General features: G+C 38.3%; 1 protein-coding gene across 2 annotated transcripts in view; it reads left to right on the top strand.

The window, feature by feature from the left end:
* Positions 1-22,837, top strand: part of UBR3 (ubiquitin protein ligase E3 component n-recognin 3) — a 124,428-nt gene that overhangs the window by 2,481 nt on the left and 99,110 nt on the right. For both annotated transcript variants that reach the window (XM_064163291.1, XM_064163285.1), the window contains exons 2-7: positions 9,044-9,183; positions 9,594-9,752; positions 10,926-11,069; positions 11,668-11,717; positions 17,053-17,119; positions 21,135-21,265. In XM_064163291.1, coding sequence (XP_064019361.1) covers positions 9,044-9,183; positions 9,594-9,752; positions 10,926-11,069; positions 11,668-11,717; positions 17,053-17,119; positions 21,135-21,265 — 691 coding nt within the window. The remainder of the gene's footprint in view (positions 1-9,043; positions 9,184-9,593; positions 9,753-10,925; positions 11,070-11,667; positions 11,718-17,052; positions 17,120-21,134; positions 21,266-22,837) is intronic.

Below are 22,837 nucleotides of genomic sequence, written 5' to 3'. Positions count from 1 at the left end.
CCTTAAGCCAGTGCAATTAAGTGAACTAGAAACTTTGTTTCCTGTGGAGCACAAAGTAAGTGGAAGTTTAAACCCATGTAAAAGCATTACTGCTTGCAAGCACACACAGGCACACGTTTGTCTGTCGGCTTGGATTGATTCGGTGCAGCGTTTTGTACACGAACTGGTTTAACCTTGTGTGTACAAGTCAGTGGTACAATCACAAAGGTAATGCTTTACGGGTTGAAATTAAGAGGTGTTCATGGTAGGTTCAGAAAACTGGAGCATGTCCAGCCTGATATAACCTTGGCTACCACAACCTAGTCTTCTATTAATAGCAAGGGAATCAAATGTGGAGTCTGCTTACAAACTTTATTTACCATCTGCCTGCTCAGACACAGTTTTGTGTAGATACTGTATATGAATATTACAGTACCTTGTTTCTGTTGGTTCTTGTTATCTGGTCTCCACATTCAGAGTTTTTTTAATTTGGTACATCTCAAAAAATACTTCTGATTAGGTCTTAACTCAGTTAACTGATCTGCTGCCCTCTCTCTTATCATCTGGAATATCTTTTTTTTTTCATTAGGGTGGTTGATGTAAATCTAGAGATGGTTTGGTCTGAGATATAAGGATGTGCATTAATCTTTTATTACTAATTAACTCTCTGATATTTAGGGGTAATGGAATATTATTTTTTTATTTCTAATGCCTTTATATAAGGAAGCTGAAATACAGAGTAATAGATGGATGCTTATTTGCTTTACATACTTTGTGGAATTCTTATTTGGCTTTGAAACAGCAGATTGTCACACAATTCTTACTTGTTTTTGAAACATGAGATTGTCACACTCCTGAACCTTTGGATTCCCAAGCAGATTTCATACAAGTAAATGGCAGTTGGTCTAATTTGGTAGAATGTGACTTAAACTTCAGAAAATGCCTAAATTGTCAAGATATTAAAAGCTCGAGCTGTGACAAGGTTTAACAGATTTTAAGATCCAGTGATAGGTCAGTAGGTGAAAATGGTTTGTAGTCTTCTCCCATATGCTATCTATCCATGGACAGAGTAAATTTTCACAGCTTCATCAGAGATAATAAGTAATGTTTTGAAGAAGGCAAAATCTTTTTAAGGCATTCTTAGTAGACCTATGTTCATAATTCATCAGGTGAGATCATCTGAGGAAAAACCTGCCATGGAGCTGGCCAGGGGAGGAAATTCAGACTGGACTATTTTTTGATCATAGTAAGAGTATAACCAGCCAGTAATCTGTTTCTGATGAGTACTGTCTTGTTTCTGTGACTGTCTTGTTCTGAATTCCCCTTTAAGTCTGTGGGCAATAACCTGATACACTAGAGAGTCTCTATACTTTTGTTATTTCATTCCCCTGTGTCCTGCTTCTGAGTATGCCTCACTGTGTTTTGACTTATTTGTTAAATTAATCATGTGGGAAGCAGATGTTAGTGCTGCATTACAGCTCAAAGAGAATAATATCTCCATCAAGGATTGCATATCCTGAAAAACAAAAAGGCAGGTTAAGAATTTAATTTAACAGGCTTTTCTGTTGATGCTTGCATTTGATGATACAGCACTCAGTGGCTCCACTGACATTACAGCATTGCCTTCTCTTATGACAAATATAAAAGGATCTAAGAAATTATCAATTTCCACTTGGCCATTTCTTTATTGGTAGGCATGTGTGAAGTAAAAAACCCTTACACTCATAAGGCAGGTAACTGCTATAGGTGGTGTGATATGCCACATGTTGAAACACATCTTCAGGTACCTATCTCTAAGCTTTCTGCAGTCCTGTCTCTATCCCTGTTTATCTTCCTATTTACTTCTGTGTCTTAGAGTGTACATCAGTGTCTGAGCTATACACTGAATCTCTTTTTTTTTCCATTATGTCTCTTTTCATAAAGTATCTGCTAGATACTTTATGAAAAGGCTAGAAAATTCTCTTTGACTCTTCCCTATTATCCCTTTTCAGAGATGCTGCCTTACAGGAACTAATGTCAACAGAAGTAGCCTTGCTTTGCTGTTTAAGAGCTATGGAAGAATATATGCATTTTGCTTTGTGTTGCTGAGTAAAGGACCTTTTTTCTGTTCTAGACTTGAGGAAATGTTAACACAGTGACAGTATAAAGGCAAAGTTTCTGTTGAGAAAGTTATTATTGTTACTCTTGGATATATTCTGTGTATGCTCATCAGACAAGTTTTGTCAGTATCATGTTGGATTGTAGCAAGCTGTGATCCACTTCAGAAAAGTCAGGTCTGCCTGCAGCTGAGTTCTGGGACATAGAGGTAATTGTTTTACTGGCATTAAGTAGATTATGTGGTTACTTTATGCAATGTCTTGCACCAGTGAGTCACCTGTTTAGCTTATATACAGCATGCTGCTGCTTCTGGGTTATTCCTTCCAGTGTGACTCTACCGGTTGTATTGTTTAGCAGTAGACCAAAAAGTTTCAGTTCTCCAAGATCTAGGCTAGGTTTGGTAATGCAGCATGAAGGAGGGAAAATTGTTCATTCAGACCTTTCTTCAAGAAGTTGCTGATAGAGATGGTCTATCAAGAGGCTGTGAAACTACGCATTATCAAGGAGTTCAGTCTCTGAGCATTAGGAGGCTATGTAAAAACATGCTTATATTCAGGATTGTACCTTGTACCAGAGCTGGTTCAAATGGTGTTCTGTAGGATCTCCATCAACTCTCTGCAGCTTCTCTGCTTTTAAAGTCTTTTGGGCTACTAAAAACTTCTGGCTGAAGTGACTCTGGAGAAGCTTGAGCTGTATTGCCTGTTAGCTAGACATGGTCATATACTTTTGGTGGGTGTGACTCTTCAGAACAAAAATTTCACTATCTGATCTTACACATACAAGGTATGGGAACTCATTCTCGAATTCAGGCTGATCACAGCATATTCAGGAGCCACAGTAAATAATGAATTCCCTCAGCCCTTCTCCCCCATCCTTAGGTGTATATCTTAGTGTATTTTATTGCCTCTTAGGATTTCACTGTAACATTCAGTGGTTTTTGCAGAGATGTTAGGTCTGATTCTCAGAAAGCAGAAAAGATTTCAGGTTGCTGGAGATTAAGTCAGTCATGGAACACGGTCAGCTCACAGACTTGCCTCCTCTGATTTCTTCTGAGAATGTCTCTAATGAGAGCTGCATCAACCTCAAAATCAGTTGCTGCAGTGTTTTTCAAATGGTTAACAGCCAAGTGATAGTTTCATTAGTATTGTCACCTGAGTAGACACCATGTACTGTGTGCATACTTCAGGAATAACTTGCAGTTCATAGAACCAACCAGGTTGGAAGAGACCTCCAAGATCATCCAGGCCAACCTAGCACCCTGTCCAGTCAACTAGACCATGGCACTAAGTGCCTCAGCTAGGCTTTTCTTGAACACCTCCAGGGACAGCAACTCCACCACCTCCCTGGGCAGCCCATTCCAATGCCAATCACTCTCTCAGCCAACAACTTCCTCCTTATATCCAGCCTATACCTTCCCTGGCACAACTTGAGACTGTGTCCCCTTGTTCTGTTGCTGCTTGCCTGGGAGAAGAGACCAACCCCTACCTGGCTATAACCTCTCTTCAGGTAGTTGCAGACAGCAATGAGGTCCCCCCTGAGTTTCCCCTTCTCCAGGCTAAACACCCCAGCTCCCTCAGCCTCTCCTCATAGGGTTTGTGTTCCAGTTGTTTCAGATACCTCAATAGGATACTGAAATGGATCAATACACATATCTTTAAACATCTATAAGCCTGAACTCTTGCTGTTAAGTCACTGAACAATAAATGAAAATAAATGATGAATCTACCTCAAAGCTTTTGCTGGTAGGGCCTGTTTGGTCTGAAGAACAGAACAGTTATCTGAAGAGTAAGCTCACAAAATACAACTGTGGTTTATCTTCCCTTGTCTGAAATGGCTTTATTTATCCTGTGACTTCTCTATCGCTTTGCCATATACTTTGGTATATGCTAAATTTAAAAAGAGCTTATGTTTTGGAAGTCTGTGGAACAATCTTGTTTAGATTTGGGCTAACCAGTGTTGATTTTCAGTTCCTTTGCTTTGATCCCACAGACTTGTAAAGGTCCTTTTATCCTTTTTGTGAAACAATGAGCTGTGCAGGATTCTTAAGTTTGCTATGTCAGGGTGGAGTGTTATTTGTCTGGCACATATACATATTCTACCATGTTGATGGATCTGTTGGCAATGGAGGAAACATGTTTGCATATTTAGGGAACACATTCTCCAAGAGCTTTTGTCTCTTAGATCTTTCTAAGTGACAAATAACATAGATTGATTCAGAGTTCAAGCCATTCTTCATTATCTCTTGCAGAATATCAGGATTTTTAGTTTAAAAAAGAATCTTGGAATGGTATCTGGCAATTGCAGGTGATCTTAAATAGTAACGTGCTAGGTGCTCTTCTATTTTTCTTCTTTGAAAAATACTATGAGTCTTCTTTATGTCAAAATGACAGAGATAACTGTCTGGGTATTACAGTAACGAGGACTAAATAAAGATCTCTGATGCCTTCATCAGGACACATCTCTCCATTTCTGGTTAGTGCCTGCAGTGATAATAGCTGTGGCTTGAAACTCATGGATGCTTCTCCATACATATACGTGAATCTTGTCTGCTGGAGGTTTGACTGAAGTGATATCTTCAGCTTAAGTTGCTAGCTTTTATTAACACCTGTACATGGTACTCAAATTCTGAACAAATGAGAATTGTTTTTCCATTTGCCTGTAACTATACAGTTGCTTAGAACATTGTCAGGCAAATTTGGGCTAAAGTACTACATGCCTTGTGTTTGACCTATTTAAATCTTCTTGCTTGTCAGAAAAAAATATTTTTGTTTATTTTTGGTTCATACTTTTTATTCTTTAAATAAAGGATGTATTGTCTGTGTGCTTTAAGGTAGATAATGAATGTGACTGAAAGTAACTGGGCCAGGAGACTGTGTATGAGCTCATGGTTTGGGAAGAATGAGGGCCAAGCAAAGGTAGCTTTGATACAAGGGCTCAGCACCAGATGTTCTGTTTGCTGATCTGTTTGTCTGTCAGACCTACTTTTGAAGTCAGCTGGGAATTCTGCCTTGTGAATCTTATGTAAGTCTAAGAACTCTGAAGAATCAGATCCTAAAAATTCTGAAATTAAGCATGAAGAACTAGAATGTGTGTTGCATCTTAATTTCTTTTACATTGTGTCCTTATTTAGAAACCAAAACAAAACTCACAAAAAAGAAACAAAACCAAACCATAAAACACCTCCATGCAGCTGAAGAATTTTGGATGTAAATATTTTTCTTTTGAACTTCTTCAATGTTGAACTTCATGAAGGTATTTTTGTTTTAAAGTCCAATTTGAAGGGTATTCTTGCCCATGCCTTCTTCCATGCAAGGAAATAATAATGCTCATTTAAGGACTGATCCTTTCAGAACTGAAAAGGCTTGAGGGATAAAATGGGTAGAGACTTACTCATATACATGCAAATAGGCAAATTAAGATAATTTCAATATTACTTCCATTAACAGTTTAATTGATGCCCTTGTGACTTGCAGGGGCTTTGCTTTGGTGCATGTGTTTCAAATATCATAGCAATTGCAAAGAGAATTGTTGTTTTAGATGTATGTTAGCTAGTTGTCTGTTATTGCACAAATATATTTTAACATGTCCAGAGAGGGGCAATGAAGCTGGTGAAAGGCCTGGAACACAAACCCTACGAGGAGAGGCTGAGGGAGCTGGGGGTGTGCAGCCTGGAGAAGAGGAGGCTCAGGGGTGATCTCATTGCTGTCTACACTCCCTGAAGGGAGGCTGTAGCCAGGTGGAGGTTGGTCTCTTCTGCCAGGCAACCAGCAACAGAACAAGGGGACACAGTCTCAAGTTGTGCCAGGGGAGTGCCCACCCTTTTTACAAAGGCAATATTTTTGCATCAGAAGATTGTGGTACTGTTCTGAATTACTACAGTAACCGTAATACTAAAGTTATGCTGGGGGAGGTCTAGGCTGGATGTTAGGAGGAAGTTCCTGGCAGAGAGAGTGATTGGCATTGGAATGGGCTGCCCAGGGAGGTGGTGGAGTCACTGTCCCTGGAGGTGTTCAAGCAAAGCCTGGATGAGGCACTTAGTGCCATGGTCTAGTTGACTGGATAGGGCTGTGTGCTAGGTTGGAGTGGATGATCTTGGAGGTCTCTTCCAACCTGGTTGATTCTATTTTTAAGAGACAGTCATAGCACTCAAAATATTTTACATCTTCCACCTGTCATACAGATTCAGTGTGTGTAAGAGTAGTGTCTCCATGTTCATTTTGGGATAGGGACAAAATCCATACTCTTTCTGAAGTGTGTATTGAATTGTTACTTACAAAACTTAGTAACCTGTTGTTATCAGGTATGTGGTGTGTGATAGGAGTGTTTCAGTTTGTTTCTTCTTTGGCCTGTAAGGGTCTGGCTCTTCTTTATTTAAAACAGCTGTTGTTCAACCATATTTCAAATAGTTATTTGATGTTTTGGTCAGTATTTGCAGAATTGTATAGCACTCTGTAAAGGCAATAGGGCTCTGTAGACTGGAACATTAATGTTTCAGGATTGTGGAAATACTATGCAGTGGCAAGACTGGTTTTCCTCGTTCCAGCACAAAACAAGATTTGATGAGTAAATTCTGTAAATTTGGTCTCAGTGGGATTTTTTTTTTCACCTGATTTGTAAATAACAAAAGTTTGAGCATTGACTTTCTGCATTACTGTGCTTGAGATTAGTTCTTGCCCTTGGTGGTTAGCATGGCCAACAGCTTGTCCAGTGGCGACTCATGTCAGTAAGGACATATTCTGGGATCCTTACTGGGTACTTGTTTGTAGCTGTTGGCTAAGAACAAAATCAATAGTAGATTGATTTTGAACAATAATACCACAGTCTTTGGGCCATACATAGAGAAAATATTTCATCCTGCAAAATAATACTGGCATTCTTAAATTGAAGTTTAGGGCCTCATATGTAGGAATTGTTGCCTGTTTGGAGCTGCTGCCCTTTTTGCTTATGAAGGTGAAAGTCTATTTCCTTACAATGAACTGAATTCAGGTTCTTCTTTGATTTTTCCAGAATCTGTATTAATATCATAATAGCAGCACACAGTTAATAATGCTTTTCATGTGAGTCTCCAGAGAACACATGATTCATAGCTGTCAGTTACAACATAGGTTTAATTTGGGATAATTAATACATACGCAAGTGCTACGCTGACATAGGCGTTTTAGGGAATGGAGGAAAGCCTTGTACTTAGAAACTGGGATTCCAAATACCTTCTTTGTGTGAGGTTTGATACTGTGGCTTTTGGCTGAATGCAAAATTTGTGGAGGGGACCAGCACAAGATTGTGAAACTACTGTACAGTAATTATTTCCTTACGCGTCTTTTAAGTCTGTATTTACTTTTGGACTTTTCTTGCAAGTCTAGTGGTGAAAGGGAAACCAAATACCTTTAAGATAGTAAACAAAGTACCACACTGCAGCATAGAACAAGAGGTAGTAAATGAGGTAGCCTGCTGCAGCATAGAACAAGGCAGATTTGTTAGTTACAGCAGTTGAGGTTTCTGTATGTGGATGGCATGAAACTGAATGACAGAAGTGAAAAGGTGAATGATTTCTCCTAACTTCTGTGAGTGTCCCTTGCAGAAGGGAATGACAGAAGTTAAAAAACATCTGTGTGTGTGTTAATTAACAGAAAGGTGTCTGTGACAGAACTCTATCAGTCATTTTCCCCATCCTCCAGGAATGGATAGGCTGTATACACAAACTGCAAATAATTTGGCTAGTACTGATTTTTTTTCACCTTTCCTTGATGCAAAATGTCATCTCTAATGTGTATAAGACCAAAATAGAAGCTCTTAGTTTTTAGTGTTGTGAAGATGCTAGCTATTCTTGTGAAGCTGCCATCTTACTTGATGAACTTGTGTCCTCTTGGTTTTTTTCACCTACATTTGGGTAGTTGTTTTATGGCTTTCTGTTGTTTCCTCCTTCTGTTGAAGACAATAATTCTGTGGTCCTCAAAGAAGGAGGATATATGTCATAGAAAGTAGCAGGCTTCCTTTGGAAAATAAGACATAGGCAATGTAGTGAAGACCTGAATACATTTTGAAAACAGTGTTCATATTCAAAGCCAAATCTATTTTCAGAATATTTATGTTGAAAAATTACTGGTAAAATGTAGTCAATCTTTCAGGTGAAGCTTGCTCTTGTATGGTGTATTTTTAGACTGTTATTGTTAGCCTCCATTTTTGACGCTAGTAAATAACTCTTTGATGTTGTTAAATGCCCTTTCTAAAAATAGGTTTGGAACAGAGAAGTGTTCAGTGGCTCTTGAGTCAGACTCATGTTAAGTCAGTGGGAAATCTTTCTGTCTGCTCTAATGGAGTTTGGCTTAGACTCGTGTCGTTGTGCATTAGCCAAGCCTCAACTACTACCATACAGGAATTCTCCAAAGACTAAATGGTTTATTTTCTTTTTAAACAGAACAATTGACACAATTTTTTAAGGCTGTTGATATCATCCTTTGATAACTTTGATAATCTTAGTTGCTATATATTTGAAATAAATGCTACTCCTGCAAATGCTTAAGTCTCTGGAATTTGATTTTATTAATGTCAAAAGACATTTTAAAAGTAATTTTTTGAATGAGTACTTCAAGAATCAGGTCAGCCTCTGACCCTTTTATGGAAAGAGAATCTGGCTTGGATATTTTCACTTAGCCCATTTAGAAATAGGGGGGGTTGTCTTGATAAAGAAAAAATCAGTGTTCTTACTGTTCAAAGGAAGATGGTTCTAACATGTATGGGAAGAAACTGGAATGTTTGAGAAGGGGGAAAAATAGTCGACCTTGCAGTTTGCTGGGCTCAAAAATAAAGTGATTTGAATGTGGTAGTTGAAATTCAGAACATCATTTCTGCAGTACCTTTAATGTAAAGGACATGCTCTCAGAAAACTGTGAACAGTAATGTTTTGCTTAGTATGTGTCAATAACTGCTGAGCTGTGCTTGGCTAACATTTTTTTCATCTGTTTTTTAGGTTTTGTAAAAGACACCGGATTAAGTCAAATTCAAATGTTCCATGTGTCCCAAAAGACTTGTTGATGATGTCAGAATTAGTTCTTCCACAGTTCATCTTTAGTCTTATTCAGCACTTAAGAGAAGGGTATAACGAGCCTGGTATGTTTTAAGTTTGTGTGTATCTAGCATATGTTACTATGCTGCTAGTTCTTGCTCTGCAGTCTGACATGTATGTATGAATGAATACATGACATGTATGTATGAATGAATACATGAATACTATCTATAGTTTGTCATTGAATTGTGCACATCTTTTCCTAACCAAGTTACTGCCTGGCTATGCAATTTGCTTTTATTCTCTGCTGAAGAGCTCTGTAAGTATGTTTTAAGGGTTAACCTGGCACTTTTGAGCTCTTCTAGAACATGAAATTAGTATTAATTTGAAACTTGTGGGTGAGATCCTTAGAACTTTATAAATATATAAATGAATTTCTTTTATGGTAGTTCCTATTGTGAAGCTTTTAGCCAAATGAAGTTTATATCAAAAGTTCTTCTTACGTGGTTTTCAGCTCTTGACCTGCCATCAGAGAAGGACCTTCACAAAATCCTCCAGGTTTTGGAACCTCATGTTTCCTTTCTAGAAGACTTGACCAAAATGGGAGGAGCAATGCGATCGGTTCTTACCCAAGTTTTGACTAGCCAACAGTTCTACAAAGATCTTAGCTCTGGTATGTTTGTATTATTTCTGATAATTACATTTTTAAATGGTGAAGAATTTAAGGGCATATATTTTGTTTTAGCATTTGAGTTTCTGCATGGTTATATTTGACTTAAAAAGGTGTTTTAAAGGTTATTCTTTTTTTGGTTGATGGAAAGGGGGAGCTAGTGACATTTGTTATTGAGACCTGTAAGAGAAAACCTCTTGTTTCGTGGGTTCCAGATAACTGTATGCTGACACATCATTTCAAAAGAGCTTTTACAGTAAATCCCTTCTCTTTAAAGTGAAATGAACACAGTGGCTTAGTACTTACAAATAAGGCATATCAAAGGGGAATATGTATAATTTTGGGATCTACTCTTAAAAAAGGTTTCTGGAGGAGACCTGAATGGCAAAAGGCCATTGTCTGTACTGCAGTTCTGCACAAAGTCTGTTGTAGGTTTTTGTTTGTTTGTTTTTTTCATTAAACACCTCCTCCAATTGTATATTCCCAAAATCACAATGCATTTGAGAATGTTTGGTAGTTCCTATTAGTCCAAAACCACCATCTTGTTTGCTTTTAAAGGTGTCTTTTTTGAGTCCTTTTCTTAGGTATAGAAAAAATAGTGATTGCTTTAGCTTTAATGTACCATTACCGACTTGGGCAGCAGCTAGTTAAAGAACCAGCAATCTCCAAGTACTTATTTGAAAAGAGAAGCATCTGGGAAAGCTGCCTCTAAAGTTGATGTGTTGAGTTTTTGTTTTTTTTTTTTTTCCCCTATATAACAAATGTCTTGGGGGGTTTTAGTTCATTTCATTGGTTGTTTTTTGGGGTTTGTGGCTTTTAGTTTTGTTGGATTTCTTTTTTCCATTGGAAATCGTAGGTCTCTGTCCAAAACCAACTGTTCCAAAATATCAAAACAAATCCTTTTTTTACTGCAGTGTTAATGGTAGCAGTACTGATTAAATAGAAATTAAATACAGACTTGAGAAGAAAACATTCCTGGAAGGGAAATCTGAGGAGGTTTCTGGTCTTTTAGATTTAAGTTCAGCAGTTTGAAAGACTTTTTAGCTCCTCCATCTTGTATTTGAACAGCTTATTGAAGCATTGTGGATCATTTTTAGATTGCTTGTATAGAATATGAAGTATGTAAACCAGGTAGCTGCTATTGTACTTTGATGCTGTTTTTCATGTGTATTTAAGGTGTTGGAGAGAATGCATGTGCAAAGAAAAGTCATGAAAAGTACCTCATTGCATTGAAAGGCTCTGGACTGGCATTTCCTGAGGATAAAATTGCGTGTGGTATGCAGGAACAAGGAGCTGGAACTAGCACATTAGCAGTTCAAGGTTTGTGTAGAAGAATATTTTAAGGGTAGACTTGATTACTGCTGGGTTTTAGAGAAAATATTTTATTATTTAAAAAATAAACCAAATCTTATTGAACCCTAAAGAATGACCTGTTATTTAGTGTACCATTAAACGACAGGACTTATTGTAGCTCTATCAACAATGCTAAACATAGTAGCTTTTTGTCACTTATTAGACTAAGCATAATTTTCCAGTTATAGCATTAGTGGAATTTGAGTAGGCAAGATGAAATTGCTCAAAGTAGAATTTTGTCACTGCTGCTAATTTAAGCCACCTATTTTTACAAAAGTGCTGTGGATTTTTTTCTGATCACTGAAGGTGGCCAGAATTTTTTGTTGCTTCTGAGAGAGCATATCTCCCTTAACTCAGTACGTTGAAGTCTTGCAACGGAGCATATTTGCAAATCCATATCTTTGTAACACCTGGAAATCTTACTCTGAGTACTTCTCAGTCCACTGCTATGTATCTTTTCAAGAAAGTTAATGTAGTATTTCATAGTGGCTCGTTAAATATTGTAAAATACTCTCTTTTGGTATTAGACTTGTGAAAGGAATCTCTGAATTTTGTATTTCAAAAGGTTTAGCAGGTGCTACGGCAGCATCAGGACAAGGGGACTCTTCAGATGAGGTGAGACTGTTTTTAAAACCTTTAGTAACTGCAACAGAATATTAAATGGAGTGAGTGCTTACAGCTACATCCCACAAACCTTAAGTCTTCTATCTATCACACATTGTCTCCATAATAATAATCAGAAATAATGGCAATATAAAGGAACATGTCTCAGGCTTTTGATTTACTAATGACCTCTTGAAAAATCCTTACTTTTGCTAATACTATTTCAGTTTAATTTATATGTGTAATGTAGAAGAAACTTGTGTAGGTAGTTCAGAGGTCACCATGAAGTAAATTGGACTTGCTTAAAGCAGACTGAAGGCTCATGATGCTATGAATGGTGTTAACAGCTTTTGGTGCTTGAGAATCCAGCTGAGTGGGTGGTAGCTGCAGTGAGAATTTCTCTGTAGGTAAATTCCCACGTGTAGGCATGTGCATTTCTTACCATTACATGCGTTGTGATTTACTTAATCCACAGCTTCCTTCACAAAGCCATTGGAGTTCAGTCTCCTTTACAATGACCTATGTTTGTTAATGACCAATTTGAACTGTTGTCTACACATGTTTGGAAATACTGGAAATCATCTGCCTGACAACAATATATAAAACCAGTACGCCAGCAGCAGGAGCTACTAATTATAGCAAGCAGATAACAAGTATCATTGATCTTAGAAGACTTAAAGAAAATAAATGGATAGATTTGAGGTTGATCCTGATTTTTTTTTTAACTTAAATTAGTATTAAGTTTCAGAGTGAAGCCAAAGCAGTGCAAAGGTTTCTGCTAAACAAATATATGTTCCATGCATGGTGTTCAAAGGAAATACCTACTTCTTGTAAGGCATAAGGGAATTATTCAAGAAATCAAAATATGGAAGTATGTGTAAAGCCTCTGATAGAGGCAAAGTGGAAATAGTAACCTGCTAACTTTTTCAAGTCATTGGAATCAGATTTCAAAAGACTGGGGACAGCTGAGTTTACTGGATGAGGCACTTAGTGCCATGGTCTAGTTGATTGGATAGGGCTGGGTGATGGGTTGGACTGGGTGACCTTGGAGGTCTCTTCCAGCCTGATTGATACTATGATTCTATGACCAAAGACACTAAGTGGAGGTAAAAAGGAGGGGATCTCCTTTGAGATTGGGCTGTAATAGATACGAAGGTTAAATTCTAATAGGGGTTATCAGTATATTGTCATTTTCTCGCCCCTACTGTTTAAAAGGTATTTTCAACAAGTGAGCCCTAGCAGCCATTTAAAATAAGGCAAAGTATGGGTGTTTTTGGTAGGATTTTTGTTCACACATTGAATTCTATATAAATGAATATTAAACTAAACCCAGTCGTTGGTGTATGTCTGAAATTTCATGTTTGCCTCTGTCAGGAGCACTGCGGCATCTGCTACGCTTTCAGCAGTGCTATTTATAATTTGTTGTTGTTTTGAATTAGTGCTTGTTGATGTTTTTTCACCATCACTTGACAAGCAAACAGCAAACCAAAACAAAACACAGAAGACTGCAGACAATATCACATTTAAGGCCCATGAAAAATGACAGCAGTTCAAGTTAATGGTAATAACCCCAAGTAGTATTTTCAAATAAATTTTAAAATGGCTCAGCCTATTTCTTCCACTTTTATCCTTATAAATGATGAGGAGAGGGAAGTAAACTGAAATTGTCTGAAGAGAGATTTGGATATCACTGATTTATTTTTTTTAGGAAAGAAATCCAAGATGGAGGTCAAAACAGAGATGTATTTTAGGGAGAAGGATTTTTTTTTATCAGGAAAAAGTATATATATATTTTTTTTTCCAAGGAATTACAACAGCTGCATTATAGCTTGATAGTTAAAGACACTTGTGTTCTAGAGAGATTTTTCTCTCTGATCTCCACGATGTAAATACACATGTAGGTATTTTGTTATGTTGGTGCAGCTGTGGTTTTTTTTCTAGCTTGAAATTCTGCATGTACTCCCATACCTGGAAGAAAGTTTGAAGGTTCATTGTGAAAAAGCATGAGACCCTGTGCTGAAATCTGTGGTTAGAATTTTTTTTTGAGAAGAATGAGGAAGCAGCATACAATAAGCAGCACTCTAAATATTCTTTAATATATGAATTTTCCTTTTCTCAATAAAATCATATTGATGTAGGATGGTATGCAATTAAAAATAATGTGGGAAAAAAAACACACCTCATTTAGAAGCATCTCTGAAGAGAGTTAATTATTTTCCAGTCTTTTTCTTAATCATGGTCTGCTTGAAAAAACATAAATTGCTGAAAAAAAGGTCTGGTACTTTAATCCAAAAGCTAGAACAGAACTATGTGGATGGAAAGCTGAAATGTTTACTACAAGAAGTGGTATTGCTAGAGCAATGCTTCTTTAAAGAACAAGGATGAAATTATATTGGTTTCTGGCCTCTGTTCCTCTTCTCTGCCCTTCTCTGTAATTTAGGGCATTTACAGCTTTATAAATGTTTTTTAATATGATGTTTTGGGTGTTACCTGCCCCCGACTTCAGAAAGTCACCCAGACTAGACACAGCTGAGCTGGAAATTAGAATGAAGCTTTATATTTACAGCTTAGCACAATACACAAGCAGATATTTACAATCTATACAGCTAGAGACAGAAATATACAAGTTAAAAAGTAATACAGAAACAGAGCAGCCCTCCCAGAAACCTGAGTCCCCAGGAGGGGCTCCCAAACACCCTTCCATCTCCTTCCACAGCTCTACCTTATCCCAGAGTTTGCCTTCTGTTCAAGGTGAGTTTGGAGAATCGGCCAGGGAGATTAGGAAGCAGAAGGATTAGTTACACAGACAGCAGGTTAGGGAGAGAAGGAAGGCAGCCAGAGAGCAACTCTATTATCTATATTTATGTTCTTTTTTTTTTAATCCATCTCAGCAAGCCTATGAGTGCAGTAGCCATCACCATCGTTTCCTTTTCACAGCCTATAATCTAATTCCTCTCACTAAAAATATTCCAGCTAGCTTCAAACTAGCACAGTTTTACAGCAGAGTAAATATATGTTCTGATTAAGAAATGAGGCAAGAATACATTTTTAACAGTATTTTCTTCCTTTAGTGTTTAAGATGAATCTCAAGAGGTTGATGTACATTCTTGCTCAATTGAGTCTTAAAGGCAACATTGTTTCACAGGTGAAAAGGCTGGAGTACAAATTTTACATAAGCTACTTATTAGAGTAGTCCAATAATCCTTTTGCAGGGAACCAAATCACTTGAAAAGTTGTGCACAGTTTAGTATTTAGGTTTACATTGGTAGAAGTAAAACTAGAAGTAAAAAAAAGTTTTACATCTGCAGTGGTAGATGGTTCTAAACTAAAAATGAATCTGAAGGATGGATGTATTCTGAGATACATGTGGGTTGTGCTTTGTTTTGTTTTGTTTCCCTCCTCTCAGACCAGTAAAAGCTCACTTGTGCTTTACTTCTCAAGTGCTTTGTGTGGTATTTTAGAGGAAACTCACCATATTTTGGGTATTATTAGCTTTTCTTCATTGTGTTTTCCTTTGGGTAAAAGGAGAAAAGAAGACCCTGTTTAAAACAGTTCTGTTTAAGAAGATTTATATTCCAAGCACAGTCTCTGAATGCTTTTTCCATGCTAATAAATAAACATTTTTGTGTTGGGTATCTCAGTTTGGCTGACCAAGTAGTTCAGTGAGCACTCAATGCCTTATTACTTAGCTCTTTTCTCCAACTGCTCTTTAATATAATTGCACAAAATCTATGTATATTACCCAAGAATGCATACATTTTATTATCTGAATTTACAACAAATGTGGTACATTTTAGGCATATTACTAATATTCTACTATATAAATGTGTATAGATTTTTACTGTTAATCCAAGTATATTTGCACAGCATCATCCAATGGTTAAAAACAAGGTGTTCTACATTTACTTTTTATCCCTGGGCATGGCAGATGCCATGTGACATAGGATTATCTCAAGGGTCTTAGAGCTCCTGCACTTGACATTAAGATTTAAACCTACCCTACTGTGGCTATGGAAACCAACTGTCTAACATTATTGAGGAAAAACAGAGTTTTCAAGAAAGTGTTTCCCATGAAGTCACTCCAGTTTTCTTTTTTCACTGATATGACTTCCTAAGTTGCAGTGAAGAGTGTTCCGTGTTTAAATCTTAATCAAACTGAAGTGAAGTGCATTTTGTTTGCCAAAACAATGCTGTGGGGGGCTACAGTCCAAAAAGTTAATCACAGTTTGTATGCACAAATGCATTGTTTTCTGGTTAAGACCACTATAGCAACTCCCTTTAGACTATGGAAGAGGTCTTGAGACCTCCAGCAATCAACTTTCTTGCCACAGTAATTTACATTCCTCTTTCTCAGGGCAGTTGACTTAAATTGTAGTATCTCAGCAGGTCTGATTTTTGCTGTAGAGTGCTTGGTCCTTCTGATGGGGGAGTGGCAACATGCTGTGAAATCACAGACCCCTGACGGAAGTACAAAGTTCCATATGTTCACAAAGACCACAGGACACTGAAGAGTTCAAGTATGGGACCATCTTGAAATGAATTTTCAAGTAGTCATTACTGAAAAGACAGGAAAGTTCAGGCCTTTAATTAACTTGGTCAGTCCCCAGATGTAAATTGTGAATAATCTTTCTTCCAAAGGAAGCACAGTCACTTCCTGAATACCAGGTTCTTTATCATTCAAGTAAAGTTTGTAAGTAAAGTAATAAGGCATTTGCTTAAATGAGAAGGGTATTGATTACTTTTAACTGTAAATCTCTCTTAATCACCTCTCATTTTATTAGATCTAGTAGGAATCTTTCTTATTTCCACTGTCTCATTAGGACTACCACTGTGAGTGAAGATCCCTGCAGCATATAATATAATCCTCTAATGACACACTCTTATTACAGCATCCAGTCTTAAATTTTGTCAAGTGGTGATGGTGTCTTTCATTTGCATTTAGTTTTGCAACCTTTGTTTCAAACCTTGGATGTGTCACAGTTAAAAATGTTGTAGTGTTAAACATTTCTGTGGAAATCAGAAATAAAAGCAGGTAACCATACGAAATGAATTAAGTAGATGGAAGATGTCTGAACTTGCAGATGATAATGTTGCCTGTACTGGGGGTAAAGGGCATTTAAAAAACCTGTGTTTTTTTCTAATGAGTTGCACAGTCTGTGGTTGCTGTGCACAGCAAAAGTGTTTTTCCAGTAGGAGAATATATTGAATATCTATTATATAATATATATAACCAGGGCTTTTCTGGTTTATCTTGATAGTTAAACCAGAGTTTTGAGAGTACACTGACTCTTGGCAGTAGAATTCTAAATATACCATTATCAATTTTTACACTCTTCCCCTACCCCAGGAGGACCAGGATGGTAGCCAAGGTGTGGGCAAGCGCAAGAGGGTGAAACTAAGCAGCACCACCAAAGGTATTTGTGAAGTACTGATCTCAGTTTATATTTCCTTTGTCCACCTTTAAAATTATTTAGGGCTATTAATTTCCTTCTCAAGCACAGCAGTGTTGCATGTGACAGATATTAAACATAGCCAAGTCTGAAATAGAATGGCAGGTGAAACTGTGGTAATTGGCAACTTTGATTTCCCTTGGGTGAGTACCACTGTCTGCGACTGTTTGACCAGTGATTTTTGTCACCTTCATGTTGTAAGTTGACTTCTTAAAATTCAGTCCATTTTCACTGTGTGGCTGGCAAGGTTGCATCATAGCTTGGCAAACATTTGATGTATTTGTTCTTTAACATTTTTTGTTCATTATGGCAGTGTATGCTGTGATTGTGTTTTCAGCCAGGCAAGAACGTTCTCTGTGATTCTAGTTAGTCTTTCTGTACTGTTCTAGTGATGCTTAAGAAAAGGTGCTCAAACTAAGTCTTTAAAACAACTCTGTTGGCTTCATAGATTAAAGTTAGTCCTCTCTGCAGTTTCTAGTCCAAATGAACATCACTTACTATTGAGATCAGTGCAGGTTTTAATTCAGCAATGAACATGGGCTAGAGACAAGGTAGTCCTAACCTCTGCTTGTCCTTGGCATGTTTCTGTGCTAATTATTAAAGTAATTCCTAAATTCTTACTGTTAAATAAAGAGCACTCTTGTACATATACAAGGGGATTGACATCAGAAGCACAAAGAAATTTTTAGCCTGAGAAAAGAATCACAGAATGGTCTAGGTTGGAAGGGACCTCAAGGATCATCCATCTCCAACCCCCTGTCATAGTCAGGGACACCTCCCACTAGAGCAGGTTGCTCAAGGCCTCATCCAGCCTGGCCTTAAAAACCTCCAGGGAGGAAGCACCCACAACATCCTTGGGCAACCTGTGCCAGTGTCTCACCACCCTCACTTGAAAGAACTTCCTCCTAATATCCAGTCTAAATCTCCCCTCTTCCAATTTAAACCCATTACCCCTCATTCTGTCATTACAAGACCTTGTAAATAGTCCCTCCCCAGCCTTCCTGTAGGCCCCTTTCAGATACTTGAAGGCCACTATAAGATCTCCTCAAATCCTTCTCTTCTCCAGACTGAAGAGCCCCAACTCTCATGTCCTGTCCTCATAGCAGAGCTGCTGCAGCCCTCTGATCATCTTCGTGGCCCTCCTCTGGACTCGCTCCAACAGTTCCATGTCCCTCTTGTGTTGGGGGCTCCAGAACTGTACACACTACTCCAGGTGGGGTCTCAGGAAATCAGAGTAAAGGGGGAGAATCACCTCCCTTGCCCAAGAAGCTTGAAGTGAAAATCTGTGGTGAAACTTGAATGAATTTTCTGGAAAGGCTTTGGAGTGGAGGTTTAGAACTTGAAGTTGAAATGCAAGGGTTCATGAAGTCAACAGAAAGTTACAGTGGTGGTGTGAGGAGCATGTGAAAGCAAGACTGATTGTTTCTGGTGACTGCAGGTTGAGGAATAATTACAGGGAAGCTGGAAAAGCAGAGAACTGAATGTTTTGGCAGTAGTGTTGTTAAGAGATAATCTTAGAAATGGTGTGTGAAAGATGGTGACAGAGAATAATAATGTGGAAGAGGTGATAGTTTTGGAGATATGCAGGGAACTTGCATCCAAGGAAACCTCCCTTACTGGAGTTTTAGAGACTGTTAGCTTGACTGGAGGATAAGTTAGAGTCACATAATGCAAGATAAAATGCTGGTTTTCTGATGTTTGATAACCAGTTATGGAAAATAGGCAGGGAGGTAGCTCAGGCAGAGAACCTGCCAGACCTGAAAACCAGTATCAGCAGTAGCATTTCAGGAAAGTGATGCTTCAATTCATCATTTCATTTCCCCTCAGGATTGTAGTATTCCCCCTCTGAGGCATCCCAACATGAACTGTTCTCATGATCTTGATAGCTCCTTATAACAGCCCCAGAGGAGGGAGTCTGCCAATGGGGGAAGGGTAAGTATCTGTTTTTATTAAATATCCAATAGTTTTCTGAAGTTTTCAGTATTCATATTTTATGTCCAATATGGTATAAAATAAGAGTATGAAAAGAAAATTTTAGAAAACTGAGTATTGAATAAAAACAGATTTACCTTTCCCATATATGCAGACTGCCTGACCCATCCTAGAGTGTTACTTACGCATTTGGGATGTCCTGGAATGCTAAGACTCATATTCCAGAGAGACAACAGACTATGGAATTTTTTGTGACAGGACTAGGGGCAATGGAGCAGAGCTGGAGGTGGGGAGATTCAGACTGGACATGAGGAGGAAGTTGTTCAGCATGTGAGTCTGGAATGGGTTGCCCAGGGAGGTGGTTGAGGCTCCATGCCTCGAGGTGTTTAAGGCCGGCTGGATGAGGCTGTGGCCAGCCTGCCCTAGAGTAGGGTGTCCCTACCCCTGACAGGGGGCTTGGAACTAGATGATCCTCGTGGTCCCTTCCAATCCTGACTGATTGTATGATTCTAACTGTCTCCTTCCTGTAATCTATTGGTATGTGAATGTCTTTGCAAAGATTCCTACCCAGCTCTCTGCAACCACTGAAAATAAAAAGGTGATCCTTGTGGTCCCTTCCAATCCTGACTGATTCTGTGATTCTATTCTATGATTCTAATAGGAAAGAAGAAAAGATTTCTTGCAAGAAAACAAAGGTTTTATGCTGAAGTTCAATGATACAGGTGTGGGACTGAGTATTGAGAGAACTGAAATTTTTGCTCTGCTAGACAACCTTCACCCATCTGAAATACCTGATGTTTATGATAATTTTAAACCCACAGGCACTATTACTTTTTTTCTTACTTTGTCAGAAGAAATTTAAAATCATGTGGTGCTTTTTACAAGAGTGGGAACATTAGTCCCAGTGTTCTTGGCAAATTTTCCATGTTGGGTAAGATCATTCTGCCTACTTAAATGCTGTAGCAGGTATAAGTGGATACATATTCTTCTGTCCCTGCCTGAAACTGCTGTATAAAGAATTTGATATGTCCTGTTCAGCTGTCAGACATATGTCAGAGAAGGCTGCACATTGGTGACAGATAAAGTGTTGTGTCACTTCTCTTCATGCCTGGGGTTCTCACTCAGGGGCATTTGGCATGTACCTGTGCTGTCTGTTCTGTGGGTAGAGGTCTTGAGTGTGCATGGCTACCAAGCTTTCACGGGCAGTAAAATCACATCTGCAATTTCTTAACAAGAGATCAGGAAGACAACACAGATGATCAACGTGTGTTTACTGCAGTGAATGATGTGTAATGCTTTACAAAATACTTTAGTATTAACATCTCTTTAATGACTCCCTGAAGGTAGTTTCTTATTTACTCTCGTGTAGAATATTTTGCATAAAGCACATTCTCTTTGTGTGGCTTGTGAAAGTCTTGAGGAGATCCCTGCAATTTTAAGTGGTTATTCCTCATAATCTTTTGCAATTCCTGAAATGTTTTGAGCTGAGATTGATTGATCACTTGGCTGGGAAATTCTGACCTTTGGTAATGGTGAAAAATGGAGGTAATTCCTGCTTAGAAAAGGCACAAATGGATTGTTTAGAGCTTTGTAAACAGAACTTAAGTGTTCATAGGTAGAAAAACAACTCATCACTTAGTTATAGTTTTTATTTTGTTGTTTTCACTTCAGCTAAAGTGTAGTCTACATTAACAGTTTCTCTGTGTTGTGTAAATACTGTGCAAATGGCTGTTGTTCTTTACTGTCCGTGGAGCTACTACAGTAAAGGGATACAATTCAATGTAGTCAATGAAGACTGGACCCTGTGTAGTAGAATTGTACTGAAAATGTTAATTGACTTCTCTGGGAGGTGGTTTTTATTGTTACAGGCTGACACTATGCAATGTTTGCCTTGTTCATTTTCCTGATTGTTTTTTTTCCATTTTCACAGACCACACTAAGATACTAAATTTTTATTACTGAACTTTACATAAGACAGTGCAACTTCACTACCATTAGTTTTAATAATTAATACATTGCACATTTCCTCCTCCGACCTTTTATGCAGATCAATCCATCATGGATGTTTTGAAGCATAAATGTTTTCTAGAAGAATTGTTATTTTGGACAATAAAATATGAGTTTCCGCAGAAGATGGTGACTTTCTTACTCAACATGCTGCCAGATCAAGATTATAAGGTACTTAAATGCCTTTTTTTACTCACTGCTTTGTTATGGTTTATGCCTTACATGCATAGTTGAATAGTAAACTTAAATAACACAGGTCTTTTACCTTGGTTTGTGTATCTGGTTAGAGGTTCTGTTGTGGCATTTTTTTGCCTTCTGATGAAGTGGCTGAAGGCAGATGTTAGCAGTCTTGTAGTTTGGCTGCCCAGGGAAGTGGTGGAGTCGCCGCCCCTGGAGGTGTTCAAGAAAAGAGTGGATGAGGCACTTAGTGCCATGCTCTAGCTGATCGGATAGGGCTGGGTGCTAGGTTGGACTGGGTGATCTTGGAGGGCTCTTCCGACCTGGTTGCTTCTATGATTCTAAAGAGAGATGTGGACAAAGCAAGATGGATAATTTTGGAGCAGCAATGTTAATGTTGTTCTCATGGTTTGCCTTTTTTCCCCCTTTTTAGCTGTTAGCATGTATTTGCATGGGTTTAATTTTGTAAATTGGATTTTTATCAATTAAAAGAAGTGCATCAGCATTGAATTACTCTGCAGGGTGAGATAAGTGCAGTGACTCTGTTCCTTTTGCAACTGTTATAGTAAGCACTGGTTCCTCCATATAGGCTATCACAGTGTGTTTGCTGCACCTGTGCCCTGGATGGTTTTGTCAGCTGCTTCCTTACAGAGTTTTGCAGTTGTCCATACCGAGTGTCTCCTGGCCTGAAGTCATGGAGGCTGGATATCATCTTCCTCTTTTAAATCTTGGTCTGCAGCCAGGTTTGGTTGTTTGCTCTGTGTTTCAAGAGCAAGCATACATAGCAGTCAGGCTTAACATTTTGCTCTGATCATGTCATACCACTTTTGAGCTGAATATTTTGGACCTCCTCAGTCCCTGCTGGGAGGCCAAGATCAAGAAATCCTAAAGTCCAGGCATGCAGATTTCAGAAATACCTGTTTATAAGAGGACAGCCCTGTATGCTGCCTTTAAAACAACATACTGTATCAAAGGAAAGGATCTGAAGATAACTTGCAAGGAAGGAAAAGAAAGGATATGGGCTTTCAACAGCACTATGTCCATGTCAAGATAGCGTTCTGATTTGGGATACCAGCACAGAACTCGTCATGGTCTTGGATTTGACTAATGCATGAAAAGACACAAGGACTTCTTGATGATGGTCCAATGAAGCTTGAATTCTTCTTGATGTTTGAAGACCGATGTAGACATACAGTTCTCCAGATGCATTGCCAGCTGAACTGCTTGAAGAAGACCCAGCCTGTGGAGGAATCTGGTAAGTGTTGCTATGTTTATCATTTTACTATTTCTTTTAAACATGTCTCTGAGGATTAGGGCTAATTTACAAGGGGCGGTTCTGCCTCTTACATGTGTAGAGAGAGAACACACAATTTGGAGATGAATCAGAAGAATTCTTTACCTTTCAAGCTTCCACTTAGCTTTTATGAAGAAGCTGATTTACTATTTAATCATGGTGCGTCTTCAAATGCAGGCATATAAATCGTTCCAAGCCATCTCTCAGCTTTCTACTCTTTTCCCCATCCTATCTAGACCACATGTACTGTCTTAATTTTTTCAGCTTCTGCT

The sequence above is a fragment of the Pogoniulus pusillus genome, chromosome 2 (assembly GCF_015220805.1).
Source record: "Pogoniulus pusillus isolate bPogPus1 chromosome 2, bPogPus1.pri, whole genome shotgun sequence".
Classification (NCBI taxonomy): Eukaryota; Metazoa; Chordata; class Aves; order Piciformes; family Lybiidae; genus Pogoniulus; species Pogoniulus pusillus.
Note: the sequence above shows the minus strand (reverse complement) of the source record. Positions and strands in the feature narration are given on the sequence as shown.